General features: G+C 41.8%; 1 protein-coding gene across 1 annotated transcript in view; it reads left to right on the top strand.

Annotated features, from left to right (window-relative positions):
• The window catches only part of dcc (DCC netrin 1 receptor), a gene marked incomplete at both ends in the record, with an annotated part of 277,106 nt that overhangs the window by 128,875 nt on the left and 132,500 nt on the right, over nt 1–15,731 (top strand). Inside the window, one exon of the mRNA XM_079178564.1 lies at nt 1,648–1,768. Coding sequence (XP_079034690.1) covers nt 1,648–1,768 — 121 coding nt within the window. The remainder of the gene's footprint in view (nt 1–1,647; nt 1,769–15,731) is intronic.

Raw genomic sequence — 15,731 nt, forward strand, 5'->3', positions numbered from 1 at the left:
TTTGCTTAATGTTTTTTTTTATTTTTTGATAGCGGTTATGCTATCTACACTTTTTAAGTTCAATATTTAAGATCATTGAATAATAGTTGCAGTGATTATAAATAATCTACAAGTCCATGTGTAATAAATAAATAAATGTAATTTTTCAAAAACGACAAGGTAGAGCTTCAAAAGAGGGTACATATTTCAAATTAAAAGTGCACACAAAAATGATGCTTTCCAGTGAGTTAGCAAATATAACAAAGGAACAAAAAGACAAAAAGAAAAATAATATCTGAATAAGCATCATTAGGTTCCAAACCTACAGACTTTCAACGTGAAACTTCTATAGGATGTGTTTATTTCATTGACAATACCTTAAAGCTGGTCACACAATGCTCACATTGAAGAAACCAGTAATAACAAGCTGGATTTTAAACAGTGTTGGCAACTCTTTTGCCAAGGTGCCAAGTCAGCAACACTGACAGCCTGTTCCTTCAGTCCTCCCTCCAAAGCCACACCCCGAAAATGTTCACAATGAACGGGCTTATTACAGTCCTGCGACGGCCACAGATTCCCGATATATTTTTCTTTTTTTGTCAGAGCATTGAGTTTATTGATTGATGTCGGCATGTAATGAGAATTTTTTCTTTCAAATATGACAAAACAAACGGTTTAGAAGAACATTCCCAACCCTAATTTAACAGTGATCCAAAGCTGATGCGATCAGAATTAAATAATAAATAATAATAGTAGATATAGAATAGAAAGGAAGAGTATTAGAGTGGTCTGTACCTTAATCTGACATTATGACAAAATACAATAATCTGGATATCAATTCTAATCCGTTATCCCATAAACTGCTCTAAAGAGATAACACACACATACACACACAGTCGTGGTTTTGTGACTTTTGGGGATGTAGTGACTGATTCCAGCAACTAGCCACTCGGCTGGGTGCGGGAGAAGATCCTGTTCCTTACCCGCTTGAACAAAGACATTCCAGGCTTTTCACACTTTTGGGTGAGGTACAGTTCACAGATGATAATCCAATATGACAGAATTTATCTTCCTGGTCTCCCTGTGGTGTGTCTGGCTTGCGGTAAACACCGTGCGATCTCCCCGTCACCCATGCATCATCGCCTGTCTGTTGCACCTGTGCCCCATGTATCAATTACGTGCCAAACTAATACACACTCCCACCCATGGTCAACCTGAGATAGGCTCCCAATATAAACTGATATAATACCCAGACCTGACTAATGGCTCCTACAGGGGACATTACATTGACTTACATTCATTTCCTGGAGATTTAACCTAACCCTTACCTTAACCCCTACCAAACCCTAACCCTAACCTAAATCTAACCTTACCCTACCATTAAACCTAGTCTTTACTCTAAAATGTAAAGATATACATATACGTAAAATTGTCCTAATTTTGTCCCCAAAAAAGGCAAGGTCCCCACATTGTGAATGTGTGATAAGATTTAAGTCCCCACAGGATCGGATTAACCCACCCACATGCCCACTCATCCCCTCACTCTCTTTTTTGTGATGTTTTTTATCAAATGTGTTGTGTGAACTTGTTTGTTTAACGGTCTAAGTCAGGCTTTGGGATATATATTTGAAAGCCTTTATTGACATGTTGAATGTGTCTGTTATTCAGGACGGCAGTAACCTGCAGATTTTGGGTTTGGTGAAGTCGGATGAAGGATTTTATCAGTGTATAGCTGAAAACTCAGCCGGCAGCTCGCAGGCGATGGCTCAGCTGCTTATCCGAGAGCCAGGTAGGAACACACACACACACACACACACACACACACACACACACAAACACACACACACAAACACACTCAGCTGATACATGTGGTGTCCCTGTCACCTCTCATTGATAAAAAAACAACAACAACCTGCTATCATCCCCTGTTGTCTCCATTCCTGTCGTGACATAATTTCCTCTCCAGGCTCACTATATTTCCTGTGACATTGCATCTGCACATCTTAATTTGCAACTCTCTGGGGTCAGTTTAATTCTCACGTCGTGTTGCAGTAGTAAGTCTTGTAAATCAATAAATTCTTGTTTACATTTAATGTGAAATCCAGAACATGAGCAAAGTATAAACTCCGTCCTGCTTGATTCTGCGTGACTGTGACAGTGTCTGACACTGTGATGAACTTCCTATTACGTTCACAAGTTCAAATAGTACATTGTTCTGTCACCAAAGTAGGTAGTTTTGAATATTTTCCTATCGGATTGTAATGCTTATAGTGCAATTCACATGTGCAATCAGACCATAATGAGAGCGATCTGGCTTGTTATTTTAAAACTAACAAACGATATACCACTGAAGGAGATTGGATTCATCAAAGGACAAACATTTACCACATGTCCTCTAATGATGAATACTGGAAAGAAAAGAAAAACATTATTAAGATTATCAGTGATGGAAGTAATGATTACGAGTCAACAAAGTGATAATAATCACAAGTTAAAGGCACAATGAGTAGGATTTGATGGTGTGAAAACCCAACCCAAGATCTACTTTGGAAGGAGCTTTGTCCGCTCTGAGTTTCACCACTTGTTGCTGTTAGCATCTTTTGTCTGCGCTTGTCTTGCCATTTTTGTAACTTCCTCTTGGCATGCGTGCCAATTAACGGGCACCTGGTCGCTACGATAGAGGCCAACGTACAGAAACCGTCTCGAACAAGGCTGATTAAAAAGAAAAGAGAAAAGGAAGAAGAAGAAGAAAGCAGGCTCTCTGCAGATACAGACACCACCACACACTTCCAGTGATTATTGAGAGGGACTGTGTGCCTTTAAATTAGGAAAGTCATACTTACATGTTCTATGCTACATGAATCAGGAGTTGTACATATGAGTTTTGGGATTCTTAACTAGTCCTAATCAAAGTAGATAGATAGATGTATACTTTATTCACCCCCAGGGGGAAATGTGTTTGTAGATCATACAAGATCATAACAAGGACAATGTCTGAGCAGACAAAGTGACAAAGGACAAATAAGGACAGTTCGACATTGTGTCATGTGCTTCCATACTTGAATGACATCACAAAATGTACTTGAGCTCTACCATCGAGCTGCGATTCACCGAGGAGGAAGTGCTCCGTTCTGATGTTTCAGTCCGACTGAGTCACAGCTGAGAGAACAGCCGGAGTCTGGATTTGGCTGTTTGTTTGTTGTGTTGTGTTGTTGTTTGTGTTTGGATTACAATTCAGTTAGTCATGTGGTCTGCCAGCAGTTACCACCATCTGACACACACACACACACACACACACACACACACACAGACGTGCTCAGCCAGTTTGCAGAACATCTGAGTCAGCGCGATAGAATCACTCTGCATCTAAATGGACCAGCAGCTGTGTGTGTGTGTGTGCGAGGATAAAAAAAAGGGCAAGAGACATTGATTGCAGTTCTATTCACAATGTATATTATTATGGTTGTGATCCTGGAGGACCCTGTTCATGTGAAACCCAGGTGATTCATATTCAGTGATATCCGTAGACAATGTAGTCAGTGCAAAATCACCACTTCCTTCACCTCTTTCACATTAAGAGCCTCCCAGCAGTTTGAGGGGGCGGAATCTCTTCCCCTCCCTGATATGCTTTTATTGTGAAACATGATGAAGAAGAGCCAATCAGAATGAGTGATTCAGCAAGTGAAAACAGTGTTTCTGTTCAAAAGAGGAACTCTTTGGATACATGACATACTATTTATCTACCTGGCTGACAATCCCGCTGTGTTGCTTACCGACTAAAAGTCACTGACCAGCTAATGCACTAGACAGCTAACTGACTAGCTGATGTTCTTGTTAGCATCAATATACATAGAAGCTACTGTCTTTCTCTCTCTTCTTTCTCTCCTTCTTTCTCTCTCTCTCTTTTTCTTTCTCTCCCATTCCTTTCTCTATCTCTCGTTCTTTCTCTCCTTTCTTTCTTTCTCTCCCATTTCTTTCTTTCTTTCTCTCTCTTTCTTTTCTTTCTTTCTCTCTTTCTTTCCCTCTCTTTCTTTCTTTCCTTCTCCTCTCTCTCTGTCTCCCCTTTAATCACTGTTCAGTGTGTTGCCTCTCCCCTGAGCCGGTGACACAGATGGCAACACACACGCAGAGACATTAAGAGGGTCAGATGGTTGGTGTTATCGCTTGGTTACTATCGCCACGGGAACCGAGCATCCCAGCAGGCTAGCAGCGGCCAATCAGACATTCCCACGAGAAATCACGGTGGGGGTGTGCGCGCGTGGGTGTGTGTGTGTGTGTGTGTGTGTGTGTGTGTGTGTGTGTGATTGTCAGCATACCACCTTGTTACCCTTAATGATGCCAGGCCTCTTGATACTTGAAGTGACTCTTCACACACACTCAGCCAGAAAACCCCTCCCCCAACACACACACAGATACACACACACACACACACACACACACACACACACACAATTATACTTGCGTACTTAAAATCTCTCCAACATACTTTACACAAATGTATCATTCACTCAGGTCAAATGCCAGCACAAACGCACACACACATGCATACGCAACGCACACGCATGCACACACAGTGTGGCGTCAGTGTAGATTGGTTTCATTAACGCAGAACACATGCAGTTGGTGATGCTCACATATCGGGTCTTAACATCTCATATAGATTTTGTTCGCCATTCAGGTTTTCTCCTTTGTTGCTGGTAACGTAATCCCTCACTGGCTTCCCACTTACAAAACACAGCCAGTTCATCAGAACAGGCTGTTGGAGTCAATTTAACAAATGATAGCGTCATATATTTCTTCAATCGACTTAACAGACGTTAAGATAACCGCTCCTAGCAAAGGCCACACAAGCTTCTGTGACGAGGACAGGACGGATACATCAGTTCACTGCTGATTAGAGCAAAATATGATAACTGACATGCATTTGTACCTTCAATTTTTGAGCTTTATTTCAGCTTCATTTCTTTTTTTTTTTAATAAAGCTCCAACGAGGAACTCTAATCTTATGTTGATTTTGGCAGTCCATGTGGACAAAAGTAGCGTTTCCGAGCACCACAGTCCCCTTTAGAAAACCTCTCTTTTTTACTGCAGTAGGGTCTGATCGTCTGCCCCGCTTAGTCCGGGTTCTGGTTTTTCCTGAGCTTCCCTTCTCTCCAGCGGGGCCCCGGCAATATGGGGCCTCGGTCTCCAGCGGCGTGGTGTCGACGTCGGCTCGCAGCAGAGACTGGCCGAGTGGCAAGGAGAAGCTTATGCTCCTGGCTCCTGGAGGAGGAGGAGCAGCTTCTCCACAGGCACAGAGCTCTCCTGTGTGTCTGTGATTGGCTGGTCTCTGGCGGAGGCCATGCTGGAGTCTGAGCTGAAGGAGTTCTGGTTTTGTCTGATTATGTGCAGAATCCGAACCTGGTGGCACCGATGACAAACATCGAGTATAGCTATATAGAAAGAGCCAATCTTCTCTCTCATGGTTTGTTAAATTGAGACCGTTTGATAACCAGTTGAGAGTTCCTCACAGTAACTTTAAGAATACTGAAACTAATCATTTCAATATAATCTGTAATGAAGCGGTGTGTGTGGTCTGGTGTGAGAGAGACAGAGAGGTAGAGAGAGGTTGATGGTGTGTATGTGAATGTTCATACCTGAACAAAAGACATTCCCCCCTTTTCTCTCGCCCCTCTCTCTCTCTCTCTCTCTCTCTCTCTCTCTCTCTGTTTTACAGTCTCCTCAGTCCTTTCTTGCCCCCGCTGCAGTGCGGTTTCAGTTAAATCCTGTTCTGGATCTGATCTGAAAGCTGGATCAGGATTTAAACCCTTAGACCACTGATCTGATGTCAGTCTGTGGTATCATTGTGTCCTTCACCTTCTCTTCATGTCTCCGGACTTTCTCCGCCCCCCCTCTGTCCCATCCCTCTGCTCCTTTCTTCTCTTTTCTTTCATCGGTCACAAAAAAATTAGCCAGGTGGATGAATTCCGGGCGTGCGTGTGTGTGTAAAGGTCTGAATTGCACATGTATAAGGCTGCTTGAAGGTCAGGACACACACACGCACACACACACATCTATCTATCTATCTATCTATCTATCTATCTATCTATCTATCTGTCTGTCTGTCTGTCTGTCTCCTTGTTTTTTCCCCCTGTAATACTTCCTGTCTTGTTCACATCTCTGGTCACTTGGTCCTTCAGTTGTTTCGGAATTGGTTTCTTTTTTTCTTTAATCATCTCCTACCTCTTCTTTCTTTCCTTATTCGTATTTTCTTTCTTGTTTCCTTGTTTCCTTCCCTCCTTCCTTCCTTCTTTCCTTCCTCCTCGAGTAGCTCAGCCAGGTTTGTAGCAGTGTGTCTTTCAGTGAATATGAAGTTGTTTCTGTTGGACCTCAATGTGTCCCGATACCTGTGTCTTTGTTCTCCGACACTGTCCTCACTTGTCCTGTTTTCGTTTCATTTATCTCTCTTGTCTTTTTGGCGTGAACCGGACACGTCATTTAACCTTCTCATTGTCAGATTCACAAAGCAATAGAATTGCTAATATGATATAATCATGATGATTTACTTGGACTTCTGTTGGACTCAGACATTTCCTTCTTGACCTTCCGCAAAACATAGATTGAGTGGAACTATGATGAAGTTGAAAATGAAATTAGTTATTGTGCCTTCCATTATCATGGCAGCATGACATTATCATGTTATGGTTAATAATGTTTCCATCTGTATTCATCTTTATTGATGGTCAGTTTCAACATCTTTCCAGGAGGATATTGACTACAAATGAGAAACAGAGGAGGGTCTTCTTGCTAGGGGCCACTTATCTTTGCTATTTATTGGTGCGGCGCTGGGATTTTCAGTAAAAGTAGTGACAGGTGGTCTGACTTACTGTTGCTTTACCTCCCTCGACGCCTCCACTTTCTCATTCTCACTAGCGTCTGGTTTCTCTGGAGGAGGTTGTTTGATGATGAAATTGTGGTTTTTTTAACTGATCACTTTTAAAGCACGTCTGGGTCTGGCCCCAAAATGTATAGAAGAAATATCAACCCCTTATGAGCCAGCTCGCAGCCTTAGATCCTTAGGTGGGGCCCTTCTGGCTGTTATTTTTGTTGTATAGATTGGTTTGATTGTTTCATCTATTGTACTGTAGCGGAAATGTCTTAAAACATACATTTTCTCTACTGACCAGCAGGGGGTGACTGAGTCAATGAGAAGATGACTCTACTTCTCTCTTGATTTATTACCTCAAACCTCAAACAAAAGAAATTGTTTATGTTCTCAATCTCTAGTTTCAAGTCTTCTTCAATGCAGCATGATGTTCATTTAGTAAATGATGGTCCATTTAGAGTCAAACAGACCATAAAGCAGGGTATGCTTTAGGGCGGGGCTTACTGTGATTGACAGGTTGCTGCCGCTACCAGAGACGTATAAGGCGTCTCTACATCACTCCTCCACATTCCAAGTATGGTAACTTCCATTCATTGGTTGCAAAAAAACAACATTGCGACTGCCGTAATCCAAGATGGCGACGGTGGAATCGCTGAACTCAAGGCTTCAAAACGGTGGTCCACAAACCAATGGATTGTGTCACGATGACTATGTCCACTTCTTATATACAGTCTGTGGTTCCACCTGCAGGCTCCGGAGCTTCTTAAAATGCTGTTAGCCTCCTGCAGCGGGCAGAGGCTTCTCTTACGATGCTTAGCTTAACACACCTTTTTAATATAAGACATTCATAAGACATCACACATTTAGAGACGAGACGTGCAGGTGGGTTAATTATCTCAAGCTCCAGATCCTCCTTAATAGTCCAGACGTGTCAAAACCAAACATTGCACACCCGCCTTTATGTGCTCGATAAAAAAGAGTGGAACCTTTAAAACCTCTTGGCCCCATTTGGGGTACAGAGCGAGATTTTTAATCGAAGAGAGCGTCGTAGAAATCAAAGTTCATAAAGAAATGTAAGTAAGTTAATGTAATCATGTAAACCATTTTACACACTGCAAACAGCATTATAAACTATTCTACTCACTAACTAAGAAGATTCGTCACAATATCATGCATTTTACACCAGAAACAGCAAGACAACAACTCAGAGAATGCTTCGTAAATCTCGGGCATAGCGTCTCACCCGGCATAGCACACCGCTAACAAGATTAGCGCTTCACACAGAGTTCAACGGTAGCGTCCAAATTACTCTCCGTCAAAGCGTTCAGGAGTTACAGCCAACAAGCCACAGAAAGCACAACTCCCACACTGCCAAATATTAGAACTGTATCATAACTTGAGTCGGTTTTGAGGGCGAAAACGGCGAAATCCGCAATTATTCCTTATTAGTAATGTGTTCTTCTGTTAAGTAGGTACGTCTGGAACTTAAAATGGCATTTCTCCGTTCATCTGAGCCAAAATGGTGGTCAGAATGCCGGCGGCGAATCATACAGGGGGCTTGGGGCTTGGGGGCTGACTGCGGCACGGTTTTGGAGTTTTATTTGCTGAAAATTCTGTCAATCACTTCATGGAACACACGAGTGTGTTCGCATTGAGCACCCGGTTGTAACGAGTGGTCTCATGACAAGATCCGCCCAGCAGAGCCTGAGCAAGGGCTCCAGACAAACAGACAGAGACGAGGAAAATGCATCCAGGAGAGATATGAGAGGTCAAAATGGGTAAAAATGGGCCAAAATGATGCTAAACAGCTCTGTTAGGATAGATTGTACAATATGAGTGATAAACAAAGTGAAATATAGTGAAATATATAATTATAAAGTATATAAAAGTACAATGGAACAGCTGCAAATTCTGGTTCGAATATGAGAATTTGGCATGTTTTTTTTAGATACACACCTATAACTGGGGTTTGATTCACTTTATTTACACCAAATCTTTTTGTGGGGCACCTGCACCCTTTGTGCTATGAAATGGGAATGTGTTTAGGCTAGCCAGGGCCTTATTTAATAAATTACAGTGCTTTTTCTTCAGACGAACCTGGGAATTTCCCCTGTTTGCTGTGTTCAGCTACTATTAACCAGTAACATATACACAATATTTACTCATCTCATCAAATCTCACAATCCCTAGTGTTATTCAAGCATCAACATTTTTAAAATAGACCTTGTAGTTACAGAATTGTAGTCTCTTTAGTATGGGTTACAATTTTCGAGAAGAGGCCTAAAAAAAGGCTGAGGGTCCAAGAGGTTTTAAAGAATAGCCCTGCCCATTTGACTTATGATGTTGTCAACATGATTAGTTAGGAATTCTTAATTTTTCTTCTCACAATTCCAGTGTGAGTTACATTTCCCAAAGATATAATTTCTCTTATTATCCACTTGAAAAAAAGACGCCCCTCATCAGGTCTGTCAAGTTTGTTTCACTATCAAAGTGGTAGTTGTTTGTTCAGCTTTGTTCATGATAAAAGATCATTTGACATACTTTTAATGGTGCCAATACACTACCGTTCAAAAGTTTGGGGTCACTTAGAAATGTCCTTATTTCTCAAAGAAAAGCACTGTTTCTTTCAATGAAGATAACATTAAATGAATCAGAAATACACTCTATACATTGTTAATGTGGTTAAAGACTATTCTAGGTGGAAACGTCTGGTTTTTAATGAAATATCTACATAGGTGTATAGAGGCCCATTTCCAGCAACTATCACTCCAGTGTTCTAATGGTACATTGTGTTTGCTAATCGCCTTAGAAGACTAATTGATGATTAGAAAACCCTTGAAAACAGTTCTGCTGGTGAGAGAAGCTATAAAACTGGCCTTCCTTTGAGCTAGTTGAGTATCTGGAGCATCACATTTGTGGGTTGGATTATACTCTCAACATGGCCAGAAAAAGAGAACTTTCATGTGAAACTCGCCATCTATTCTTGTTGATAGAAATGAAGCTATTCCATGAGAGAAATTGCGAAGAAACTGAAAATTGACACGAAATTGTCTGGGTGACCCCAAACTTTTGAATGGTAGTGTATATAAAAAAATTACAAATACAGGCTGATAAACACAGAGGGGCCCAAGATGTCCCACAGCTAACTCACTGAGGAAAACAATGTATGAGACATAGGAATACAAATGAATGGAGTTTGATTAAAACATATTAATTTCTCTTTTTTTCTCACTTTATTTTCCTCTCCTGTTAAATTAGGCATTTCCTTTTTTTATTTTTATCGTATCTTTCTTTTTTTTTCATGCTCTCTTCTTATGTTCGAACACCCATGATGGAAGGTGACGTCCGCAGAGAGAAAGAGAGAAAAAAGAGAGAGGGAAAGAGGGAGAGGGAGAGAGAAAGAGAGCAAGAGAGATAGTCCCATTTGGGGTTTACGAGATTTTTAATCTATCTATGCCAAAATGATGCCAAACAGCTCTGTTAGGATAGATTGTACAATATGAGTGACAAATAAAGTGAAATATATAATTATAAAGTATATAAAATGAGAATTTCGCATGTTTTTTTTTAGATAAACACCTATAATTGGGGTTTGCTTCACTTTATTTACACCAAATATTTTTGTGAGGTACCTGCACCCTTTGTGCTATGAATTGGGAATGTTTTTAGGCTAGCCAGGGCCTCATTTAATAAATTACAGTGCTTTTTCTTCAGACGAACTTGGGAATTTTCCCTGTTTGCTGTGTTTGCTGTGTTCAGCTACTATTAACCAGTAACATATACACAATATTTACTCATCTCATCAAATCTCACCATCCCTAGTGTTATTCAAGCATCAACATTTTTAAAATAGACCTTGTAGTTACAGAATTGTAGTCTCTTTTGTATGGGTTACAATTTTCGAGAAAAGGCCTAAAAAAAGGCTTAGGGTTCAAAAGGCTACGGCATCTGGAGGAGAAGAGGGAGGATCAGGATAGATGGAGAAGGAGAGACTGAAAGAACAGATGAGGAGGAGGAAGAACAGAGAACGATGAAAAGGACCGAGGATAAGAGATGAAAAAATGAAATCACCCCAACACAACTCTGTGGAAAAGATGGAGGGAGAGCGAGACAGAGAGGAAAAACAAGAGAGAGTAAGCGACGGGAGGGTCAAGCGAAGGGCAGGGCGAGTAAGAGAGAGAGGAGGAAGTGTGTCAGCCATGACAGATTTGTATTCCAGAGTAAGCGTCTGACCTTACACACACACACACACACCTTATCTCTCACACACAGAGAAATGCTTTACTCAGTCACCTCCGCTCTCTCTATACACACACACACACACACACACACTTTACTCTACCCCCGCTTTACAACAGGAATGTGAGTGTGTGTGTGAAGGGTGGGGGTTTGGGACTCTCTGTCTGTTGCCATGGTGACGGCAGCCTCCTCTCTTCTCCCATCCTCTATCCTGTGAGGACCTGATGATGATGATGTGTGTGTGTGTGTGACAGGTAAAGATACATATTAAGTGTTTGCCTGAGAGCACAGAGAAGAAGACCAGTGTGTGTGTGTGTGTGTGTGTGTGTGTGTGTGTGTGTGTGTGTACTCTGACCATTTTATTATACGAAAACACCTCTACTCTTTACAGCATCCCTTCCCTGTTCTTACATGTATTGAGAGATTTGATGAAAATGTTTTATAATCCCATGATCAGAAAATAAAAAGAGATAATTCTTTAGAATGTAAGAAAGCGAGTGTTGTTGTCATTTTTCTCTTCCTTTGAGCGTCCAGACTGATCGATGAGTCTGCTACGATGCTGCATTCATGCTCAATGGTTGTATTGGATAAAATGACCCCTCTAATCGGAAGCCAGCCTCTGAACGCAGGACTCACTGTCGGCTACAAACTGTTCTCACTGCTCATGGCTTCACCTACGAAAAAGTTACACGTTATTTGTGTATAATACATGTAATCAATTTGTATGTAATCCATGTAATCCTGAGCCACGACCGGTGATTTAGTTTAAAGAGTCCGCGTAGGGAGGAGGTTGAGGTTGACGGAGGGGTCAAACAAACACAGGACTCTCACAAAGGAAGTGCTGTATGAAGACATATTTAACTCTTGTAATTGGGAGCTTTGACCTCCAATAATTCTTTAGTTGGTAACACTTTAGACCCCACAATGTAGCTTTCATAAGCAGTGTGTATACAATAAAAGATCATTTAGAACAAGCCACACTCAGCATTAATGTAGTTATGTGTTGACACAAATATTAGTAAACACATATATCTACATTAAACACCAATAGTTTGTAGGCAGATTGGAAACTGTTAATGTGTTTTTAGTTTTGGGCGTTTTGGTGAATGTAACTTTCAGCTCTGTTTGTGGTCTCCACCAGCTCATTGATGACGGGGGCTACCAGACAAGGTGCCACCTGCCCTCTTTCTGCGGCTCTCCATGTCCCTCCTCCTCCTCTTGACAGACAGTCCCGGTCTGACTCTCTCCCACGCCTCCAAAACAACAAAACAAATCAAAACACGGCAGCATCGCGCTGTCTGCCGGGTGTCATTTCAATTTCGCCAGTGACGCCCAGACACATCTTCAAAGCACCTGAAGAGGACGCATTTAATGAAATCCAGCTCAATAACACCTGTTTGATATGGAGAGAGAGATGGGGGGGCGACGGAGCGTTGCACCAGCCTTTGAGATTCATACTAAAGTATATCTTTCTATCTATATATATACATGGTTATAGAATAGAATAGACTAAATCCAATATATATATATGGTCCAGCGCCATAGATCATGGCAAGGCCTGGTTCTGGAGACACCTCCTGTAGCAGGAAGTACCTTAGAAGACCTTTTGAGTGTTTAGCATGGTGTTTATATTTCTGTCTGTGGACAGTTTTTGTCACCGCAATAGCATCACAACTGTGAGAGATGCACAAAACTCTACAGGTGTGGAGTTATGTTAAGGTTGAGTTGGAAGATGGATGTGGTCTGAGCCCCCCCCCATCGGTGATCCAATCAGAAGCTGGCTTCTGGTTTTTCCTCCTTTTGGTTACGTAACTTACGTTCTTTACTGACACCACGTATGTACGTTAAGTCACAAACAGAAACTGACACGCCGTCCCTGAAACTTCCAAAAGTGACGCTAGAGATGAACCTAGAGCGTCACACTCTGAAGCTTAGGACCGCTGACCAAGCGTCTGTATGTGACGACTTGGGAGTGAGAATGTGTTTCTTCAGCAACAGCTTCCCCTTTACCTGGGAGTAGGGTTAGCTGCTAATGCTAGTCTTTTATCTGTCTTTTTCTTTTACTGTTGTCACTGTCAGCCACACCTTTCTTTCTTAAATGAGAAGTTTGTGGGGCCACCAGCATATTTTATGATTCCACTGCTCACTTGGAAGAATGCAGTCCTCTGGAATCATACAGCGGGCATGTTTTATTTACATTTTACATTTTGATAATATCAACATTGTCAGTGATTTGCACATAGACTGTCAATGAAAAATACATTTTTACTGTATTATTGTTTAATTTATCCCAGTGGATTTATATAAAGTGAAACCGTATTTGTTCTACCTTGAAGTGTTCTTTTGGAATGTTCTGAGTGATTCTCACTGAGGATTGGTAAATAGGCATTTGTTTTAGAGGCTCTGTCATTATTTCCTGGCAGCTTTATACTTTGTTAAATTAATAAAATGATAAGTCAGATTTCTGAGTTTGTGATGTTGAAAGCATAGCATGCATGTAGGGTGAGGACACCAAACTGGTAGAAGATTTCAGCTCCACAATATGCATCAGTTAATCTGCACAAATCTGTATAGAAATATGCCTCGTGTTGTTTCAAGCAGCGTCCTGAGAAGTCATCGAATGTCAATTAACTTTATTCATATGATGTTTGCGGTCTGTTTTGGTTCACTGCTTTAGTTTGGCTTCCACCCCCCAAGTTTTTTCTCATAATCATAATCTCCCATCAGATCAATCTTCCCCTCTCTACCATTAAAATCTCTCTCGCTCTGCATACAAACCCACAACGAAGCGAGAGGGAGAGACAGAAGGCGGGAGGAAAATATTTATCTCCTCTCCTCTCCCAGCAATTTTTGCAACGTCGGCCTCTATTGATTTGAGAAAGTGGAAGGTCATCCATATACTGTGTGTGTGTGTGTGTTCGTCCTCGCCTATATCGATTGGTTAGAGGTTGGAGTTTGTACCTCACCGCCTACGCCTAAACCTGTCACCCCGCTGTGTGTGTGTGTGGGTGAGTGTGTGTGAGAGCGTATGGGTGTGTGTTGTCACTTCCAACATCGATCCCTTTGTGATGAAACACCTTCCCATCAGCGCCTTCATTATCACTCAGCAGGAGGCGGAAGAAAGAGGAAGTGTGTATGTGTGTGTCTGTACGTCCTCTTCACGTATTGAACGAATTCCCCTCTTCAAAGAGAGCAGAGTTCCAAGAAATGTTAAAAGAAAAATGATTGTTTCACTCGCTCTGTTTTCAAATTTGACGGAGTTCAGTTGCTCCCCGCAGCTCTGGAGGTTCATCCATCACAGCCCTTGCTCATTTATCCTGGGCCGTGGATAATTCCTGGACACCTGCAGCTCGTGGCTTGTAAACTCAGGGCAGTGGGTAATCCCTTGACGGCTGCATCTTGTGCTCGTTTAGACAGAGCGGGGGGGGGGATCCTGTATGACTGTAGCTTGATCTTATTTATACAGCAATGGATCACTTCTGGACAGCTCCAGCTTGTGCTGGTTTCTACAAGGTAGTGGATCATTTCTGGACGACTGCAGCTCAAGCTCATTTATACAAGTCAGCGCATTGCTCCCCGACAGCTGCAATCTGTGCTCATTTGTACAGGGCAGTTGATAAGTTCTGGACGACCGCAGCGGACTGCTCGTTCATGCATGCTCGGTTTACACAGGGCAATGGATAATTCCTGGATGACTGCAGATCATTTACTGCGGGCAGGAGATCAGTGGTTACGTTAGAAGCATTGAATGTCTGTCCCCTTTGTGTGTGTGTGTGTGTGTGTGTGTGTGCGCAGCAGCAAGTGGGAGAGCAAACAGGCTAAATGCTACTAATATTGAAGCAGAATGTTTTGTTACACAGAACAAACTTGTAGAGTATGCATTTATAAGGGCATAGAAAGGAAAGATGAACAGAGACTCGACCGTGCGGTCACTTTTCGTGTCAACGCACACGACGCGGATGAATGATTTTTCCATCTTTGCTCGGACAGATGACTTCTCTTGGGCGTTTCAGTTTTGTTCTGCTGCCACATGGAGTCACCAGACTCTAAACGTGGGATTTCTCGATCCTACAAGCACTTTTCAACCTTTAACAGGGGGAATCCTGCATGCATGTGTTCCTTCTGCACCAGTCCATCGAAATGAAGGTCGGCCTTCAGATTTTTCCGTCATTTTTAAAAGAATTCAGTCAATGATATAATTTTGTCTGCAAACTCTGCAGTGAACTCTGCGAACTCTGCAGTGGATCATTTCTGGATGACAGCGGCACCTGCTCCTTTACATGCATATTTATAGTGGTGCTCAAGCAAAGAGATAGATGCATTCAGTCAAAAAAATAGAAATTAGTTTTTTCAGAGACACAATTTTGGGTCGGTCCATAGCTTTTTCCATTCCACCACTCTTTGTCCAGTAACTATCCAGGGAACCACAATGCTCCAAACAATAGATCTAAAGGGGAGGCAATTAAGCTGCTTTTTATGTCCGTTCCACACAAAAGATGCTCACATTATGATATGAAAATCCATCTTCAAGTCCAGTTTGCAACCCCTGGTGACAAACATACACATTCCAAAATAGTCTCTGTGTCACAAGACAAATTTAACTTTCCTGTAAAAGTTTGTCAAAATCCACAAGAAACTCAAACTTCCT

This window comes from Pholis gunnellus (genome assembly GCF_910591455.1).
Source record: "Pholis gunnellus genome assembly, chromosome: 18".
Taxonomy (NCBI): Eukaryota; Metazoa; Chordata; class Actinopteri; order Perciformes; family Pholidae; genus Pholis; species Pholis gunnellus.